Source organism: Rhineura floridana, chromosome 5 (genome assembly GCF_030035675.1).
Source record: "Rhineura floridana isolate rRhiFlo1 chromosome 5, rRhiFlo1.hap2, whole genome shotgun sequence".
In the NCBI taxonomy this organism is placed as follows: domain Eukaryota; kingdom Metazoa; phylum Chordata; class Lepidosauria; order Squamata; family Rhineuridae; genus Rhineura; species Rhineura floridana.
In genome coordinates this window covers 85242090-85264112 of record NC_084484.1, presented here as the reverse complement: position 1 = coordinate 85264112, position 22023 = coordinate 85242090, and the positions used below count along the sequence as shown (strand labels likewise).

Sequence of the window (22023 nt, the reverse complement as noted above, 5' to 3'; positions counted from 1 at the left end):
ATATTTTGTAAATGACAATGGCGTGGTTCACAAGTCAAGTTAAGCCATCATTTAGAACCAATTATGGTTTAATGTGAATGAACAGAGTGCTAATGAATGCTGCTCAAAAGTTCCCATGGCACTTTCCACCTGCTCCTACTGCTGCCACACCATGAATGAAACACACCAGTCTGGCTTGTTGTGTTGTCTGACCAGGTTCATGGTTTGTTTCTCGGCATACCACTGCTCATTAAACCATAGATTGTTTTAAACTATGGCTTAATGGGATGATGAACTGGGCTAATGAAATGCAACCAAAGTTTAATATATTCAATATGAGAGTTGGGATATATTCTTTATGAGACTTCAACAGCAATTTACATAAACTTTTCTGTTCTGTTTTCATAGGCCCAATTATTTCAGTCAATGTGGGATTGCATGCCCATTCTTGTCTTTTGTTGCCACAGTAGATAGGACAGCTTCTCTTATTGAAAATTAATCCCCCTTGACAGCAAGTACATGAAAGGTTGTCACATAGATGAGGGCTGGGATCTCTTCTCGATCGTCCCAGAGTGCAGGACATGGAATAATAGGCTCAAGTTGGAGAAAGCCAGATTTTGACTGGACATCAGGAAAAACTTCCTAACTGTTAGAGCCATACACCAATGGAATCAATTACCTAGACAGGTAGTGGGCTCTCTGACACTGGAGGCACTCAAGAGGCAGCTGGACAGCCATCTGTCAGGAATGCTTTGATTTGGATTCCTGCATTGCGCAGGGGGTTGGACTTGATGGCCTTACAGGCCCCTTCCAAATCTACTCTTCTATGATTCTACCCGTAGTTGTGTCTTGCACAATTTATTTACTCTTCTCTACATGTGAGAATACAATCCCACAGAATCTGTATTTCACTAGTTTCAAACAACTTTTTACAAAGGATTCAAGGCTACATCTCTTTTGATGGTCTGTTCAGATACAAACATGTTTCCTATCTTCAAAAAGGTATAATACTGCTTAGGAACATTTCAACTGTCTCAACTCCAGATGCCATGTATAAAGTATCATTACTAAAGTTAACTCATGCAGTCAGAGAAAGGTGATTTCCAAACAACCATTATTTAGAGGTTGCTCAGGCAACAAGACATTGATTCTAATACAACTGAACCATGGCCAATTGTGTTCACTTTTATTTTAAAAAATGTATAGTTTTTTTCTAGTCTCACTTTTCTGCACATTCTGCCTTTTGCTAAAAACATTTAAATGAGTTTGATTACAGTGCCGCTGCCACCAGTTATGCAGTTTGGAGCTATTTAAAAAGCTGTTTGCTGCAGCCAGTTCAAAAATTCATTTTCAAAAAAAGACAGGTAGGAGGAGTTTACAGAAGGTGAATGGTATTTAAAACACCGCCACCACAACTCTCAGAAGCTAGAAATAATTGTAATGGCTTACCATCTACTTGTGGTTCTGTTGTTTCCCAGTCCATTGACTTTTGAACAGCTTTCTTCCACCTGGTATAGCGATACTCACTTTCTGAAACCGTAAGGAATATTTTCATCCCAAATTCTAATCTCTCCTCTCACAATTATCTAGTCTTATTTATTTATTTATATATATATATATATATATATATATATATATATATATATATATATATATATACACACCGCCCCATAGCCAAAGCTCTCTGGGCTGTTTACAATATGACATCTGGACTGGCCATCTTACAGTCACATCCAGATAGCAGCCTCCTGAACTATTTATCAAGTGACAACAGTCAAACAGAAGTGCGAAAAACATTGTCCAGACAGGCAGGTAACTTTTCCCCCAGAACATGCCCCCACTCCCAGTGCTAGTCCAATTATATTGATGGAAAAGCTGTATGAGTCTCTGTAAGGACCAACATGGGTTAATGCATGCCCAGAGAATGGATATTACATATTAATTTCCTCCTTACCCTCAGGATTGATCTGTGGCTCAAAACGTTCACATGTCACTGCTGTAGAGTCATCAGGATTCAGACTCCAGACTCCTATTCCTTCTGCAGCTCCTGCTGCCATAGCTGCTCCCAGTGCTGTGGTTTCAGGCATGGATGGCTTTACTAATAAGGCCAGAAATTAAGGCAGAGTGTTTATGGGTTGCTTTATATGGCAACACATTTATAGGATAATAAAAGTCTGCACATTTTAAGTGAAATTAGAACATAAAACAGTATGCTCATTTTGTTTTCTTCAGTTTCATCTTTTGATCTACAAATGTCATTTCTGATCTCCAGTTATTTCAACTGGCTTAACACAGAAAAATAAGTCACAATCCACTTCATTGGTGAGTTAAAGCCAAATATACATGCCTTTTTTAATGGATAACTGTTCTGGTTCATAAGCAGTAAAATAGAAGAAACTAGTAACAGTTGCAAAGATCCTTTATCCTGGGTGCTATTGCAGATAATTAACCCTAGGGTTATTTTACTTCTAGAGAGTTTCTTACCTTTAAAGGCAAGTTAGAAGGGACAAGTTTGTGTTCCCTAAATTATAGCATCTTAAGTTTGAAATAGATGGTGATTATTTTAGGCACTGGGTCAGAAGTATCATGTACCCAAATTTATCAGACTCATCCACTTTACTGTTTATACCGAGATCATAAGAACTGCATACGGTTCAAGATGTGTTGCTACTGGATTTTGAACTTTTATAGAGATGGCATCAAAACCAGACTCACATTGCAACATTTACTAAAATTATCATGACACAGAGAGGTTTTAAAGGGTGTATATAAAATGGAATCTACCTAAGTCATCCAAACATGCTATTGTGGATCTCTGTATATTGCTGGTAAGTATTTTCCCTATGAGTCCGGCCATCACAACGGTTTTAGCTCCACCTATCGTGCGAAGGCAAGAATGTCTTTGAAGTCAAGACTAGGGGCGTCAGGCCCCTCCCACTCTCCAGTTCATTCTTGCCTTTCGTACGAACAAGATTGAGATCTATATAGCGTAGCGTTTAGCTAAGTTCTTTTGGTGTTTTGTTTGTGTGTTTGTTTGACAGGGCGGAGGTATTGTCTCCTGTGTGTCTCCAAGTGCCCTCCTTCCCTCTGTCTTGTGTTTAACTGCTTTTAACTGTATCCGATTTTTGGGGACTTCTCTTGGGGAACCTTTTTTCCTTGCCTGGGTAGTTTGTTTCCCCTATTGGATTACTCCCCACCCCTAGAGAGACCGCGGCTGCGGATCCTCCTCGTCCTTTCGTTTTTCTTTCTCTCTTGGGCTCTGCGCTTCCCCTGGGAACTTGCGGCTGCAATTCCCTTCTAGTGGCTTGTCTTGCTGGGCTCTCTTTTCCCCGCGCTCCGTGACTCTCTTGGAAGACCGCAGCTGCGGTTTTTCTGATCTCAGCGGGAGCTGGCGACTGCGGCTCCCGCCGTTACCCCGTCACCCGTTCTAGCCTGCCCGGGTCCGTTCTCGCCCCACTGAAACCTGTGGCTGCAGCTCTTTCATTAACCTGCGAGACTGTCTGCGGCTCCCTCATTAGCGCTTTTACCTCAGCTCACCCCACCGCGAAGGGCTTTGCAGACGGTGACAGCGGCTCCCTCTGCGGTGGCTGCCGCATTTCCCCTACTGTCTCTTCCCTCCTGGGGGTTTTTTAGAGCCGCTAGTGCGGCTTTCGGCCCCGCGGCTCCTCCTGCGAGACTGTGCTGGGCAGCCCTTCCCCCAGTTCGCTTCCAGACGGCCGCCATTGCTCCTCTCTCTGCGCTCTTTTTTCCGGGCGCCATTTTTTGAATTCAAATTTCCCGCCTTTTTTGTTACCCTTTATTAACCATCGGATACCTCCCCTGCAGGCTATTTATCCGTATGCGTTTTGTATACGTGCTGCAGACAGACTTACACAGGACTGACTTACACACAATTTTACTGTGGCTGTAATCATAGTGGCTGGATTATATTATCAAGGCTGGAGCTCCAATCCTAGTGGGCTGGATTGTATTATCAAGGCTGGAGCTTTAATCCTAGTGGCTGGATTGTATTATCAAGGCTGGAGCTTTACTTTTAGTGGCTGACTTGTACTAAATCTGATTTATATTGGTATATCCTGCCCCCTCTGGGGCCGTGAACCAAGCCTGAAAACCAGCCTACAGCACTAATCTGAGTGTGCCAACTCTAAAACAGCCTATATTATATTAACGCTGATACCTCAGTGCATTCTGCCCCCTCTGTGGCAGTGCACTTCGCCATCTGCCAGTGTATTCTACCCCCTCCGTGGTCGTACGCTGTGCCAGTTCGGGTCTTTACATCCTGCCCCCTCCGTGGCAGTGTACTGCACCCAAGTTAATATAAGATGGCAGAACAGCCAGGCATCTCGCCATCAACCCATATGGTGCCAGATCAGCCAGGCATGCCACAATCAGCCAAGCCACAACATCCTAACACGACTAAGACCAGACATGCCAAAGCACTGGCTAAGACAAAACATCTTTCCAGCCATAGTAAACCAAAGCGCCCATGTTATGTCTCTATGCCAACCACTACCACAGCACAGGCACACATAAGCGATATTCTCCATTCCCCTGCTGATGCCTCTGACGAGGAAGAGTTTGTTGGGTTTCCCGCTCAGTGTTCGCCTAACGAACCTCCCTCCGTTTTACCGCCCCAAACATCTGTTCCAATAGTTCCTCAGGCACATACATCTGCCACACCCGGTCTGCAGCTGTCTCCTGATTTCCTCTCCCAACTTCAAGCCATGCTGGCATTTTTCACCCAAATGCAGTCACTACCACAAGTTCCTGCCATACCTCCACTCAACATGGACCAACGTGCGTGCCATGAAGCTCATTCTTCCTGCTCACCAGATCCCTTTGATGTAGCCAGAGGCAGATGTACGGACGAAGCCTCGTATGCGAAGGAGTCAACTTTCACTGACCATGTTGAAGGAGACGACTGGAGCAACTACTCAGATCATGAGGAGGATACATCATATCGCTTGTTTAATACCTCAGACTATCAGCCGCTAGCACGCAGGGTAGTTAATACCCTTGGTCTCCAGACTGCGCCTACAACTTCGTCCGCCCCAGCTATCAAAGGGGCCAAGGTCCTCAAATCCCCTGCACCTACTGAACACTACATCCCGGTGCCGGACCCAATTGCCAAATTAGCCTCTGAAGAATGGGCTCATCCACTCAAAGCTCGACACTTCAAGAACCTGGCTGACAGACTTTACGCCCTAGCCCCAGACTTTGCCACCAAGTTAGATGTCCCTGGCATAGATGAACCAATCGCTCGCCTCGTTTCACGATCTCTTTTGCCCAGGGAAGGGGAATCCCACCTAAAAGACACTACTGAGCGACGAATAGACTTCGCCCTCCGCAAGAATCACGAGGCCACTGCCCTAGCCATGCGTGCCTCCGCTTCAGCCTCCATCTTCTCCAGAGCATCTATGATGTGCCTGGATGACCTTCTAGAGGACGCTAACCCTGATCCTGTCGCCCTCAGAAGAGCACTATTGAAATTGCGTAAGACAGCAGCTTTTGTGGCCGATGCCACTTCGGATGCCACTCAATTAGGGGCACGAGCCATGACGGCGCAAATAGTCGCTCGTCGCACCCTCTGGCTTCGCCACTGGCAAGCTGATTCAGCGGCCAGATTGAACCTGTCCAGGGCTCCTTACTCCGGATCTCTACTCTTCGGCGAGGAAGCTCTAAAGGCAGTGCTGGTTGATCCAAAAGACGCCCACAAACCGGTTCTGGCCACAGTCAAGAACATCGACCACAGGCCTTTCAGGCGATTTCCTCCCTTCCGTTCTAACCAGCCCTTTCGAAGAACGCGGCCAGGAGGACGAGGCCGCGACTTCAGATCCTATGACCCCAACGCATTCAGGGGCTCCTGGAACCGACGCTTCCAGGGCAGAGGTCAGTACCAAGGGCGCAGGGGCAACTCATCGTCCTCATATAAGGGAGGCCCTCGCCTACACAAGTAATATTAACGCCCTCCCCATAGGTGGCAGATTACTTAATTTTGGAGATTGATGGCTGCGCCTTACTACGGTCTCCTGGATCAGGGACCTTTTCAGTTATGGCTATACCATAGAGTTCTGGGCAACCCCATCAGACAGATTCCATCCGTCTCCTTGCCCAAGGGCACCAGCCAGGCACAACATCATGCAGACAGCTATACACCACCTCTTGGACATAGCAGCGATAGAGCCAGTTCCCACAACTGAGAGGTCGGAAGGGGTGTACTCCCTCCTATTTGCTGTGCCAAAACGAGATTTATCATGGAGGGCGGTATTGGACCTCAAGTTTGTCAACCGTTTTGTAACATATCGCAGGTTCAAAATGGAATCACTCCATTCCATTACGGAGAGTCTGCATGAAGGAGACTTCCTGGCTTCTATCGACCTTAAGGAAGCGTATCTCCATGTGCCCATTTGCATAGCCCACAGAAAGTTTCTTCGGTTTGCTTTTGGCCACCAACACTTTCAATATAGAGCGATGCCATTCGGCCTCTCCTCTGCTCCAAGAGTGTTTACCAAGGTGCTACTCATCCTAGTGGCTTACCTCCGGACCCAAGGGGTTCATATCTACCCATATTTGGATGATCTGCTACTACGGGCCAAGTCTGAAGAGCTGGCTCATCATCATTTAATGATCACCCTCAATGTTTTGCAGGCCTACGGCTGGCTTGTCAACTTCGACAAAAGCCATCTCCAACCAACCCAACGCCTACTACATCTAGGGGCAATGTTGGACACCCTCCAGGCAATGGTCTTCTTGGCTCCAGATCGCATCACTGCCATCACAAGCATCGCAAGGTCCCTGATGCAACAAACATCCGCAGACGTCATGCTTCTCGCCAGAGCGCTCGGGATGTTTATCTCTACAATCCACATTGTCCCATGGGCTCGAGCCCACACTCGGCCCCTTCAATGGATTCTGTTGCCTTTTCAAAAAAACATTGCCAGCTCCGACCATCGCAAAGTTCATTTGAGCCCCGCACTGCGCCTCTCCTTCCGCTGGTGGACCAAGGTTCAACACCTCTCCAAGGGCACGTCGTTCAGAGAACCCCGCAGAACCGTTGTAACCACAGATGCCAGCCTCATAGGTTGGGGAGCCCACTGCAACTCCCAGTACGTTCAGGGGGTTTGGTCCACCGCAGAGCAATCTCAAAGCATCAACTGGCTGGAACTAAAGGCTGTCCACTTAGCTCTATGTCATTTTCAGTCTCTGTTCCCTTTGCATCATGTGCTCATTCGAACAGACAACACGTGTGTAAAATCACATTTGAACAGACAGGGGGGCACCAGGTCTCGTCCTCTGCAGGACTTAGCCTCCCTCATCTTTGTCTGGGCAGAACAACATCTACAATCCCTGAAAGCAGAACATCTCAGAGGGATTTGGAATGTGACAGCAGACTGGCTCAGCAGACAACAGGTCTTTCCGGGAGAATGGAAACTTCATCCAGCCATTTTCCATCGTCTCCAGTGTCGGTTCGGCGCCCTCTCAGTCGACCTGTTTGCTTCCAGTCTCAATTGCCAGCTTCCCAGGTACTTTGCCCGATACCTGGACTCAACAGCAGAAGCAGTGGATGCTCTGACAACACCGTGGCCAGACGGTCTATTGTACGCCTTTCCTCCCATACCATTGTTAGCCAAAACCTTGAGGAAGGCGCGAACCGAGAGGGCACAGCTGGTTCTGATAGCACCATTTTGGCCACGCCGACCGTGGTTCTCAGATCTTCTGGCAATGTCAATGATGGATCCTTGGACACTTCCAGTCAGACCAGACCTTCTATCCCAGGGTCCAGTACTGCACCAGGACCCTACTTGGCTCAATCTAACAGCGTGGCGTTTGAACGGGGACATTTGAGGTCAGCTGGACTGTCTGACGCTGTGATTGATATTATTTTGGCCTCGAGAAGACCATCTACCACTCGTATTTATCAACATACCTGGGTGGCTTTCTCCAAGTGGTGTCAGTCCCACCACCATGATCCATCCCAGGCCACTGTGTATCAGGTGCTCCAATTTCTCCATAGCGGATTTATGATGGGACTTCGACCCAACACTCTACGTCGACATGCGTCCACTCTGTCGTCCATTCTCTCAGTGTCCTCTCCTGGAGCTCATATTTCCTCACATCCGTTTATCAAACGTTTTTTGAGGGGAGTTGCCCTACGCTCTCCGGCTGTTGTCCATCGGTTTCCCTCATGGAGTTTGCCGAAAGTTCTGCAGGCTTTGCAACGCCCTCCGTTTGAACCCATCAGGACTGTGCCCCTACGTATGCTGTCCTTCAAGGTCTTGTTTCTGATCGCAATCACATCTGCCAGACGCGTTTCGGAGTTGGGCGCATTGTCTTCTGCTCGACACCTCTGCGTCTTCCATAAGGACTCTGTTGTGCTGAAGACTGATCCTTCCTTCCGTCCCAAGGTCGATTCAGTTTTTCATTGCAACCAGGACATTGTTTTGCCTTCCTTTTGCCCGAATCCTACCCATCCTCTCGAGAAGGCTTGGCATTCGTTAGATTCGTTAGTCCGGAGGGCTCTCAAGACCTACCTGTCTAGGACCCAAGAGATTCGACGAACGGAGTCTCTGTTTGTATCCTTTCATCCAAGGTCTATGGGGCATAAAGTATCCAATTCTACCTTATCCCGTTGGTTAAGGGCATGCATTACTTTAGCATATGAGTCCCTGAAGCTGTCAGTTCCAGCTAGTATAACGGCTCATTCTACCAGGTCAGCTGCCACTTCGGCTGCTTTTGCCACTAATGCTCCTGTTGCCGATATTTGTAGGGCTGCAGTCTGGTCTACCCCACACTCGTTTATAAGGCATTATAAAATTGATCGTTATGCCTCTGCTGACACATCTTTTGGCAGACGAGTGTTGCAACAGGTTCTTAATGAGGATTAACACGTGGGTGGTCCCTCCCTGTATGGGCTGCTTTGGTACATCCCGCAGTGATGGCCCACCTCCTATGGAAAATGTACCATTGGTCTCACCTGAAAGGTGATTTTCATAGGAGTGGGCCATCACGACCCTCCCAGTTGGAGAATGACTAGAGATTTTATAAATGGGTTACATGTTATTGTTACGCTATTATATTTAAATGTAAGAGTGAAGTCAAGACTTTTAGTTCTGTTATGTTGTTATGTTAGAGTCATGCTGTTATGCATGTGACTATTATGTTATTTTCCTGGCGGGCCTGTTGGCCTTGTTCTTGTATTTTTAGATATCTCTTTTTAGACTCGCTACGAATGAACTGGAGAGTGGGAGGGGCCTGACGCCCCTAGTCTTGACTTCAAAGACATTCTTGCCTTCGCACGATAGGTGGAGCTAAAACCGTTGTGATGTCCGTACTCATAGGAAAATCACCCTTCAGGTCCAATCTATTCCTTAATAAAGTCCCTTTCTGCAATCCATTCAACAGAGAACTTGGTTCCTTTTTTACAAAGGCAGCAGGGGAGTTATTGCTCTTCCACAACAACCTTTAGCGTGGAGACAACACTGTCACCATGAATGACAGGGAGAGCAATCTGCTCCCTTCTCTTGAAGGAATTGGGCAGGATGATGGCATACATATTTTCAAGAGTAGCCTTTCTGAGGGAGAACATTGCTCAAACCATGGTTGAAAGACAAATATGTGGAGGGCTCCTTCTAAATACACAGAGAATAAGTGAAAGGAGTTCTTATCCACATATTCAGAATAGTATAGGAAGATCCAATTAACTAGCAAAACCATGTATGCAAAAGTGAGCTGCATAGTTTCCTTAGATTGGTTTAGAGCACCAAACTTTTATAGCAGCACTCAGGCTACACAAGCAGGACTGAGAATCTTGCTACATTAGCTACTCCAGGAAATACTCGCAATATAATTCTTTAACTGAAACATTTTGAGGGAGAGGGATGTTATCTTATTTATTCAACAGTCATACTCGTTTGGTCTTATAAGTTGTAGTACTAAATAAAGTGCAGGAAGACTTCTTGCTTACCTACTGGAATACACAGAATGTCAGCTTGAAGCTGCATAAGGATCTTATTGTTGGTCATTCCTCCATCAACTTGTAACTGGCTTAATGGTATCCCACAATCCTTATTCATTGCATCCAATATCTTAAAGCAGAATAATGTTACACATTTCACACATATATTTTCAACAAGGAAAAAATCTTTAGGATCGTATCTAATGATTATGCAAGCAGAAAGCAGCTTGTGCAATGAATTTCTCTTCTATTTCACTCCCCACTATACCCTGAAAACTTTCTCCAAAGAGTCATGGGGCCCTCAGCCATGAGGGCTATATTACAGAAGCCCACAGTGGGATGAAAGAATTGATCAAAACCAGGTGATCATGCTTCAGATCCCTCTGCCCAATTTCCAGCAACTCACCCTCCCATTGCAGCCTGGTACAACATAGCCTGCACTGTTCAAAGGGAGAGGACTAACTATCTGGAGAGAGTTTTCAGGGGTACTACAGGGAGAAGGAGCTGTGTCTGCTTGTATCACTGTTTGAAACAACCCTCTTGTCTTCATAAAGGCACCGTCAGTACAACTGCAAGAATCTGATTGGAAGTTCCATTTGAAAATTAAGAAGCATGCGCACGAAGGATTCCTTATTCCAGCATACCTGATGTTTAAAGAAATAAAAGTTACAGAGCCAAAACAGAGTTTTTAATTGCCTCTGTAGAAAAACTATGCTTTAAAGCATATACTGAAATGAAAGACAAATCTTTAAGAAATGGGGGGGGGGAGAAATCAAAGGAAAATAAACTGTTCTTGACAATTTCACCTGCATTTTGAGCTAGAAGGTGAAACTTGCTACAACTCAAAATCATTCAGGTATGTTGGCCCATGGAAATACATCCTAAAGCCAGAGACACCAAAATAAATATATATACACTGCATGAGATATTCATTAATATCAGGGAACTTGCTTTGCTTTTCTATTGTCAAAGACGTTAGAGTATATGCTGTTTGCCGCACCCCAAAGCAAAATCAGCAGCATGACTGTATTAGGAAAGAGAATTCCACATGCCTCTAGACTGAAAAAGTATTTTTAATTCATGTTCCAGTCTGACAATTATTCTTCTCAAGTGCACAAATTTGCCTCATGATACTAAAAGGCCCATTTTAAAACATTATGCTGCCTGAGGCAGAAGAGCAAATAGTGTGTCCCACCCCATTAAGGTCCATAGTATGCAAGGATTGCCAGGTTATTTTGGTACCCAATGTAGAAAATCCCCTAACTGCCTGTCCCTGGGATTAAAGACACAACAACAAATTAAAATAATGATCTGTTGCTCTTTTATGACATCCAGAATCAGCTGCCCTGAGGCATCTGCCTCACTTTGTCTCTTGACAGGACCAGCCCTGATTACTAACATTAGCATTTAAACTATACTGAACTTGAGATCTTTGTTTTTTTCTTTAACAACTTTAAGATTATACAATTTAAAACATCTGAATCATATTGAGTACAGCCTGTATCTTCTAAAAAAGAAGGAAGTTTGCCATTAGCCTCAAATAATTGATTGCACCTTTTATCCATACCTCTCGCGTTTGAAAGCACACAGCTTCTAGTGCAGCAAAGGCAATGTGGTTTTTATTTGTAAACTGAGTCAGGCCACAGATAATTCTGTAAAAGAAGGAAGAAGTCAAGAATAAATGCATCTTTAATTAAAAAAAACTCTCACAGGGTTGTCACAGCACCCTACTATAATGCACTGAAGCTGCTGCATGCGCGTCCTTCTCAGCTAGTAGGTGGCATATACTGGCAGCAAAGGCAGCATTACAGTGGGTGTAAGGCAGACTGTCTCCTCAATCCTTGTGTACAAGATTTCTTCTTAAGATAAAGAATTCCATGAATTTTCAATATTTCAAAGTTAAACATCCAGTCAAATACGCTTACCCTCTTGCACTGGGTTCCCAGTACGGTGCATATAATCCTGAGAATGCTGGGACAAAGTAGCAGCCATAAGAAGTGCCCACTTCAGCAGCAAGTTTCTCTGAAACCAATGCAGAATAGAGGTTATTTTCACATAGCAACAGCTAATCACATTTAAGGTCAGATTGTCAAGAATTTTTTTTATGGTAACTCTAATGTATTATTCCAGTAAATAAATATTGGACTAAGGAATGCAGGAGTCCCAATGGTGTATCAATGGACAACAGCATTCTTGTGCCTCTGGCAGGACATCAAAAATTAGAACTGTCTTAAAAAGTCTTGCAGTACAATCCCATATATATTTCTACCCAGAAGTAAGTCCCACTGAGTTCAATTGGACTAACTCCTAGGAAAATGGAAATGGGATTTCAGCCTTAGTGAATTACAGTAGGGCCCTGCTTTACGGCGCTTCGCTAATGCGGTGGTTTCAATTAGACTAAAGCCCCACTCATACGGCGTTTGTTCCGCTTTTACGGTGGTTTTCAGGCATCACGCGCCATTCTATTCATTGAGTTCCACTTTTCAGCAGTTTTCGTTTTTCAGCGGTGGTCTGGAACGTAACCCGCAGTACTTAAAACCCTTGCTAGGTGGTTAAAAGTTCCTACTGCTACCAGCAATATCCCAGCAAAATATTCTAATGTTTGCCCTATTAAATAATAAGGAATAAAAGGACTCAAGACTAAAAATTGACATTCATCCATTTAAATTCATGTATCTATCCTAGCTATTTGGATTCATAATGTCATAGAACATTAACAGTTTTTCTAAAAGCAAGCACATGCCACATTTAGTGTCCTCAAACTGACACACAGCAGAAAAAAAATATACTCACAGAGTCACAAATCCTGGGCAAGACGAAGGCCGTGTAACTGTTCATCAGAATAAATGATTTAAAGTTATTGACACTCACCAACTTCATTTGAAGACTTTGCAATACCAAGGTTGTCTCTCAGCCAACGGACAACAGCACCAGCTATGGCAACAGAGCCCTAAAACAAAAAGGCAAGTTAATGTATTTTGTTACTTTGTTTTCATTCTCAGAGAGCACATCATAAAAGGCAACACATACAAAACTAAGGCACACCTTTTTCACAGGGCTGGAATTCTTATGGCGATGGGCTTATAATCAAAGGAGTCCTAGACCTCAAAGGATGATTGTCCCAGAAACATCCATCATTAGGGGAGGCAACAAGAGCAACCACAGAGCTGGTTCATAATCACACATTCTTCACTTTATGACTTCACATTTTCACTTACACATGGGAATTTGCCCTCATGGATTAACACTACAGATGATGTTTTCATGTTACCTCACCTCACTTCAAACATAATACTTTTCAGTGGAGTTCATTCACATAATCAGCTGTCAGTCATCAAGCTTAGAACAACTGAGTGTAGAATAATCAAGAAAAAAAATGTATGTATGAACCAGCCCTCAGTAGGCCAACTTTTCTAAGAGTCACAGAATATTGCCTTTTGACATCACAGACCCTGCCCGCCCCCCAAACAACCTTACATCAATTACCCAACTACTCTGTAGTAGATTTGCAGCTATCTGTGGAATATATACAGCAGTTACCTCTTGGTATTACAAACTGAGGAAACAAATTGGTATCTTCAGAGGCCTACAGTATATAGAAAACAATTATACTTACTTCTAATGCATAATACACAGGTTTGTCTCTGCCCAGTTTGTAAGCCACTGTTGTCAGAAGGCCATGCTCAGAAAGTGCAGGCTGAAATACACACACACAGAAAGACCACAATGATAAATGCAGTCACTAGATCTGAAAAGTATTAATTAGTTCTGTCATCATAGTTTGCCCTTTCCTGTTATCTTAAACACTGGCCAACTACAGCTTTCTAGCTCATTACACTTCTTCTTTGGGGACCTTCATGTTAAGTAAATTCAGCTTATGAACATTTTGAGCTCAAGTGAGAATTTAAGTTATACAGAATATAGGCACAGGAAAAACGAACAAAGTTTTTTTTTAAAGAATTTTATACAGTAAGAATATTTCTTTGGGGAAACGAAAGCAATTTGTCAGGGCTTCAGGTTGTTTAATTCACAGCACTAACCTTTTGACCTGTATTGCAGAGTAAGAAGCAGCCTGTTCCATACCTAAAGTGAAGTTACCGAAAGTTATTATTTTCTACAAAATGAAGTACAAGTAACCAGACATATTCTATAATATGACTTCGGATATCAAAATAGCAGTGTAACTGGAGGGATGGTATAGTAGCAAATAAATTATTCTGCATAGAAATGGCAATAATTAGGTAACTAGTCTGTCAAAGACTGGCTTAATTGTGGCAAGCCAGCTGGCACCGGACTGGGGAACCAATGGACCCTATCCTCTGTCTCCCCATTCGGCCAGCACCACTGGCCTTATTTCATTCAGAATTGGTATATATTTTAAAGGCTTTATGTAATAATAGCAGGTAGGCAATATTGTGCAAAATAGTGGGTATATGGTTTAAACATTGTGTTTGCTCAAAAGGTAGGCCAAACTTCCTCAATATGCGCTGGAGCATGTTCCATAATCATCTGTGCAGAAGATTATGGGGCAAGCATTAGTGTGCATATTTAGTTTGCTCAATGAACAAGGCAGAAAGCAATGTGGCCAGCCTCTTGGCTAAACCAACTCATGTGCACTTTCCATTTTAATTTAAGAGCCTCGTGAAAAAGCTGAAGGGAATGGCAAGGCTTTGAGGATGTGGGTGGATACAGGTAGTGCTTTGCAAAGGCACTGCAGAATCTCCCATTCCTGACCATGTTCAGTCCAGAGCAGTCATTTTCTTAGAATCATTCTTCTTCTACATCTGCTAGGCCTGGCATGATCTGAGCCAATGCTGGCAGAAAAAGAGTGAAGGGGAAGGGGAGCAAGCTGTGTATTTTTACACAGTATCAAACTGAATTATTTCAAATACATTTTAAATTATCTAGCTATTTAGCTAGCTGTTTAAACAAGCATATCAGATCAACCAACACAAATGCACAGGAAAGCTATTCCAATTCGTTACATCAGTGGTTGGGAACCTGAGGTCCTCTAGATGTTGTTGGATTACCGCTCCCATCAATCCTGATAATTGGCCATGCTGGCTAGGGCTGATGGGTGCTACAATCCAACAATATTTGGAGGGCCACATATTTCCTGCTTCTCCATTATACCATGTGACTAAGTATAAACAAAGAATGCATTGTGTCCTATTGGAAATAATAATAAAAGTGCTCAAAGCACTATATATATATATTCTGCAAACAACCCTCAAAGGGAGGTCATTATTGTTATATCTATATTCTAGGTTGGGGCGGGGGAAGGAGTGGAAGAGAGACTGGTAAATCTAAGGGGGACTAGCTTGCTTCAGACTAACAGTGAATTCATGGAAGAGGTGAGATTCAAACTAGGATCTTCTTTATTCACTGTGTTATACTGACTATTCCAACACTGCACATAAAAAAAAGGTTGATCCTCTATTTTCCTTTTTGTATCAAACCTATGGCACAGATGATTTCTCATGTTAAACTTACGTATTTTTTGCTTGACCATCCTTGAAACACATTTGTCCCACTAAAGCAGCAGACTGGTCACCTAAGCACTGGAAGGACAAACAATTCCATAAAGATCAGCCAAAGCATACCTGCATATTTAATTTGTGAATTAAATCTATTTAGTTTTAGAAATTAGCTCAACTTCTACAGTTGTCTCATTATCACCTTCTACAGAAAAACACACACACCAGTGGCAATACATACAGGAGATCTTTTGCCCTGGATAATTGAAAATTTTCTCCTTCATCTTCAAGTGAGTACACTAACAGCATCTCCTTCATCTTCAAGTGAGCACACTCAAAGCTCACATAACCAATTTCAATAAGCCCAGGAGAAAATTAATTTTCTCTTCATGGGAGAAAGATTGGCCTCCCGCATATCCAGGGTGGTGGATAAGTCTAGCTTTTCTTCATATCTAAACATATTTTGAAGCACTGATGACTGTAAAAAAAACTTGGTAAGGGAGAGGACATTGTGGCTAAAATAGTGATAATTTATAAAAAAATTAAACCAGATTTCTGCTTTTAAAATTCTATTTACACTAAAACTGCAATCCTATACAAGCTTACCTGGAAGCAAGTCGGATCAAACTCATTGTGACTTACTTCTGAGCAGATATTTATATGAGTGTGTTATACATGTTGCTATTAATTACAATGTCATTTAAAAATGAAATCTGAATTTTATCGACAAACATTCTGCACTTGTCTTAAAAAATATTCATCACTAGAAAAAGCCTGCCTCTCTCTGTAAAAGGAAAAAAAAGATTTGACTTCTGGAGGTCAAGGCAAATTATAAATATTTAGAATCTGCAAAGATTATTATTATTATTTATTTAAAATATTTCTATCCCGCCCTTCTACCCTATAATAGGGCACTCAGGGCGGCTTACAATAAAATGGAGCACGTACATAATAAAACTGTACACAATAAAAATCACAAAAACATTAAAATAAATTAAAATACATAAAATGCAATTAAAATACATAAAATAATATACACACACACACATGCATATATAGGGAGTGGTACTGAAGGTTTATGTAAGTCATGTTAAAGAAATAAAAATTAATTAATCGAAAAGCTGCATTAGAAATAGAACAGAACAGGCCATCTCTGGTCCTCTTCTTAGAATAAAATGCAGGGAACAACCAGCAAGACAACGTGGCGGCGGCTCTTCATAAGCAGCCAACTCCCCGCATGGGGGAGAGATGATGGGGGAGTGGTGAGGCTTTCGCCCCCACAAATCCAACATGGATCAGTGAAGGCCCTCTGTCAGGGATTCAACCCATCCGGCTGCTTTCAACTGGTAGAGAGAATAGGGCTTTGTACACCAAAACTAGAACCTTGAACTTAGCCCGGTAACAAATTGGCAGCCAGTGCAATTCTTTCAGCAGCAGGGTGACTTGTTGGCAATTCATTCATTGGCAATCACTTGTGGCCAAGTAAAACTGTCTTCCAAAATAAGGTCTTTAACAGTAGGTGCGTAAGTGACTGTGGAGGCCAATTCTGGATCCACACAGCCTCCCACAGTGACAACGAAGGGTTCCAGATGGAAGTTGGTCCCAATGAGGAATGAGGTCCCAATGTGCCTTCCGCTTAGCTCATTTGTCCTGTTCGCCCTATATTTGTGCTTCTTCGAAGTCCATAGCACCTTTGATAATAGCCGACCTCCATTTGGAATGTTCATGGGTGAAGACTTCCCAGTTCTCAATGCTCATGTTACATTTTTTAAGAACATCTTTAAACTTCTTTTGCTATCCACCGATATTCCGTTTTCCATCCTTAAGTTGGGAGTAAAGTAGCTGCTTTGGAATACAGTAATCAGGCATTCGAACAACATGGCCAGTCCAGCGAAGTTGATGTTGAAGGATGATTGTTACAACACTGGTGGGGTGACATGTTGGTGATACCCTGCCCCAGGGAGCAGTCTCACTGCCGCATTTACACCAGCTGCAGCTTCCAGACCAACCTCAAGGAAGCCCAACATAGAACGCATTACAGTAATCGAGCCTGAGGGTTACCAGTGCATGGACAACAGTGGTCAGGCTATCCTGGTCCAGAAACAGCCGCAGCTGTCTTACCAGCCAAAGCAGGTAAAAGGCACTCCTAGCCACTGAGGTCACCTGAGCCTCTACTGACAAAGATGGATTCAGGAGCACGCCAAAACTACGGACCTGCTCTTTCAGAGCAGAGCTTAGAAAAGTTACTTCTTTGAACTACAACTCCCATCAGCTCAATCCAGTGGTCATGCTGGCTGGGGCTCATGGGAGTTGTAGTTTAAAAAAAGTAACTTTTCCAAGCTCTGTTTCAGAGGGAGTACAACCCCATCCAAAGCAGGAAAATGACCAATTATCTGAACTCGGGAACCATCAACCCACAGTGCCTCCGTCATGCTAGGATTCAGTTTATTGGCCCTAATCCAGCCCACCACCGAGTCCAGGGCTTGCATGGCCTCTCCTGATTCAGATGTTACAGAGAAATAGAGCTGGGTGTCATCAGTGTACTGCTGACACCTCGCCCCAAATCTCCAGAGAAATCTCCCCAAATCTCCTAAGAAGGGGGTATTTGCAACTGGTCAGTAATTATCACAGACCAATGGGTCCAGGGTGGGCTTTTTCAAGAGCAGTCGGATCACCGCCTCTTTCAGGGCGACTGGAACCACTCCCTCCCGCAATGATGTATTGACCACACTCTGGATCCACTTGGTCAAACCCCCTCAGCAAGCTTTAATAAGCCAAGAATGGCAAGAGTCGAGAGGACATGTTGCTGGCCGCATCATTGCAAGCCAACACCAGAGAGTGGCTAGCATATAAATCTCCTGAAGCTCCCAAGGGCTTCATATAGATGGGGGACAAGATGGTACCCTGCAGCACAACTGCCAGGGGGTCGAAAGATAATCATCCAATGCTATTCTCTGAAAACAACCTTGGAGGTAGGATCGGAACCACTGTAAAACAGTGCCTCCAATACCCATCTCACCAAGTCGGCCCAGAAGGATACCATGGTCAATGGTATCAAAAGCCACTGAGAGATCAAGTAAGAATAACAGGGTCGCACTCCCCCTGTCCTTCTTCCAATAAAGGTCATCCATCAAGGCAACCAAGGCCGATTCAGTCCCATAACCAGGCCTGAACCCACACTGGGATGGGTCAAGATAATCTGCTTCATTCAAAAGTACTTGCAATTGCTGTACCACAACCCTCTCAATCACCTTTCCTAAGAAGGGGGTATTTGCAACTGGTCAGTAATTATCACAGACCAATGGGTCCAGGGTAGGCTTTTTCAAGAGCAGTCAGATCACCGCCTCTTTCAGGGCAACTGGAACCACTCCCTCCCACAATGATGTATTGACCACACTCTGGATCCACTCGGTCAAACCCCCTCAGCAAGCTTTAATAAGCCAAGAATGGCAAGAGTCGAGAGGACATGTTGCTGGCCGCATCATCGCAAGCCAACACCAGAGAGTGGCTAGCATATAAAACCAGGGGAGTATGAGGAAGGAAAACCAAAATGCTAGAAAAATAAATATTTGTAATCCAAGCCCAACGCGTTTAAGCCTTTGCATATTTAGGCCTTTATCAGGGGAATAAAGGCTGGCAAGAAGTATCTTCCAGTAAGCAAACTGCTTTCACCGATGCAAATGCCTCACAAAGGCTGAAACGCATTGGGCTTGGATTACAAATAAACATTTATTTTTCTAGCATCTTGGTTTTCCTTCCTCATATTCCCCTTGTATCGTCGCAAGCACCTTGTCTACGTCATCAGGCCGCATCAACTGAAACCGTTCCCAAGAAGTTGCAGCAGATGTTGCACTGGACACCTCATTGGGGACTACAGTAGATGTGGATGGGGCATCAAGACTGCTATGGAGGCAAGCAATTTTACTCTCAAAGTGCCTTGCAAACAATTCACAGTGGGCCAAGGAAGGAAGGAAGGAAGGAAGGAAGGAAGGAAGGAAGGAAGGAAGGAAGGAAGGAAGGAAGGAAGGAAGGAAGGAAGGAAGGAAGGAAGGAAGGAAGGAAGGAAGGAAGGAAGGAAGGAAGGAAGGAAGGAAGGAAGGAAGGAAGGAAGGAAGGAAGGAAGGGGCCTCCCAGCTGGTGTCACTGTTATACCAAGTACTTGGTATTCCTGCTTCTTGAAAATTCTATGCAGGAAGCTTTAATCCTGTATACTTAACTTTTACATGAAGAAAAGAGCTACAGTTCTGTGCTGTGATGCTGGCAGATGCTTTTTGAATTAGCAGAGAGCCAAAAAAATTGCATCCTCTGTCTCTTAGCAGATATAATTGTGTAGTGCAAGAAGTATGGGAACTTTATGACCAGAGACTTTGCATTATTCTCTTAGCTAGTATATAGGCTTTCTTTGATTTAATTGCTATAGCAGCTAACCCGAATGCACTGCTCTGGAAACATGAAGTACAGCACAGGGACCTTGATTTAAATCAGCCTTTTTCCTTAGTAATTTAAATAATCTTGATCAATCTATGCTGGGGAGCATAGCTTCTATCATAATGAATTTCAAGCAGGATGGGAGAAGAACCCACAATATTCAAGCACCATTTAAAATTCCAAAAATCCCTAACATTTTTCTGCAATTTTGTAGATCACTATGGTGGCCATTTTGGATTATGAAAGCCAACTTAGATGATTTAGGAGTTATGGAGAGTTTAAATTTTAAATTTCCCATACAACAAAATCTAAACATAGACACCAAGCACACTTTCCTAGACTTTAGAACAAGAATATTGCTAAATTCTACATTCAAAGGATTCAATCTTGGATTTGGGCTGCCATACAGAAATAGCTACCGATTCAGAGTGGGCAACAACCATTTTTGACCATCACTATATGTCTTTAAGCTACCTGCAAAGTTTAGTCTGTTGTCTCCAAAAGAGGATAAATTTAGTCCTTCCTTCCTGACTAACCCTTTTTTAAGCGATTCCCAGTAACACCAGACTCAAAAACTTGATTTTGCCTATAGCTACAGTCCCCTTTCACCTGTGATCTGTCCCTGCATTCTGATTCTTCATGAACTGAACTACTTTGGTAAAGACAGTAAGCTTGGCTTTGATGCTGCATTAGGTATCTCAGTTTTAGATTCCACCTGGAAAAAAAAACCTTATCCATACTACAAGTTTAGGGAAGGGCAGAGAGAAAATAAATGCTATAGGGTTTATTAACTCCTCCTTGGGAGTCCCTCCTTCTAGTCTTGTTCCTGGCATTTAGATTTTCCTTCCTGCTTGACAATCAAGGGAAAACCTTTCAACTGGCTACTATATAAAGGACGAATTAAGCAATTATAGAAACTAATTGTAGAATGCAATTGGAATGTTTTTTACAGATTGCTACGTTGATTTTTCTGTTCAGAAACCCTGAAAAGGCCTCATACTGAGCTGCACATATTGGGAAAATCAGAAATTAGGCCTCAGTTACAGGCCTAGGTGTCCAGTAGGGTTGCCAGGTGTCTGGTTTTTGCCAAGAGACTCTGGTTTTGGGGGGTCCTCTCTGGGTCTCCAGGTGACTCACCTTAATCTCTGGACTCTTACCTTTCATTTTTTTTTAAAAAAAACTAAGTTTCTAGGTGGTCTGGTTCAAAATATAGAAACCAAAATGTCAGCCCCCGCCCCAACTTCTGTTACTACTGGCTGCTCTAATCCCTGCCCTTCCAGGTTTTCAGCCAATAAGTGAAATCAGGGTTGTGATTGACAAGATTTGTTGACCCCATGCAATAGCTAAACTCACAGTTTCCTTTTCCTGCTTGTCTCACATCAGGAATTCAGTAAATATATAGCTTTCAGCAACATAAACTTTCTCTGTACAGGATTGAGACTTGCTTCTGAGTAAACATGCATAGGATTGCACTACAACAGAAGATCACAGCAGGATCTTGGTAGGCATAAAAGTGTACATGCAGGGTTTTTTTTAATTATGTGCAAAAATGGCATACATTTTATCTTTCAAATAATTTTGAACAGAAGTTTTAAAAAGTGTACATGCTGCAGTGTTATACTTTTCTAATTAAGGAGTCAAACAAATTAAAATTTTACTGGAAGAGGGCAGTTTATTTGTCTTATTCACAACCTGTTTTGAAAACCTTCCCAATATGAAGCTTTTCTGGGAGTAAAGCTGCAATGCTAATTCCACATACCTGGGAGCTAACCCACTGAATTCAGTAGGACTTATTTTTGAGTAGATATGGTTAGGATTGTGCTGAAAATCAATGGGACTTTTAAGTGAACATAGAAAAGGATTGTGTTGTAAATCTTTCCCGCTCTGATCTTTTTTTTTTAAGCAGTTAGGCAGGGCTTACTTAGGTGTCACTGCTTTTATTTGGCAGAAAACTAATATTTATTTTTTAAAAAAATGTTCTGCAGTGGCAACTGGTTTTGAAAATAACCAATTATATGGCGTGGTGTATTTTTACATCTCCAGCGTGTGTGTGTGTGTGTGTGTGTGTATGGAGTCTTTCCAACAACCCTGTGAGATAGGGTTGGAAACCAAGGCAGCTCACAACAAAAATTAAAGCCATTTAAAATCCAATAACCATAAAACAAGTATAAAACAGTTGCAAAA

At 43.2% G+C, this 22023-nt stretch overlaps 1 protein-coding gene across 5 annotated transcripts in view; it reads right to left on the bottom strand.

Annotated features, from left to right (window-relative positions):
• Positions 1-22023, bottom strand: part of GK (glycerol kinase) — a 69153-nt gene that overhangs the window by 18953 nt on the left and 28177 nt on the right. For 3 of the 5 annotated variants that reach the window (XM_061627359.1, XM_061627360.1, XM_061627361.1), the window contains 9 exons: positions 15428-15495; positions 13975-14017; positions 13551-13631; positions 12806-12884; positions 11860-11956; positions 11502-11586; positions 9944-10064; positions 1934-2077; positions 1429-1509 (listed from right to left, as the gene is read on the bottom strand). In XM_061627359.1, the coding sequence (XP_061483343.1) occupies positions 1429-1509; positions 1934-2077; positions 9944-10064; positions 11502-11586; positions 11860-11956; positions 12806-12884; positions 13551-13631; positions 13975-14017; positions 15428-15495 (799 nt within the window). The remainder of the gene's footprint in view (positions 1-1428; positions 1510-1933; positions 2078-9943; positions 10065-11501; positions 11587-11859; positions 11957-12805; positions 12885-13550; positions 13632-13974; positions 14018-15427; positions 15496-22023) is intronic. The other 2 variants (XM_061627363.1, XM_061627362.1) reach the window with 1 other exon arrangement.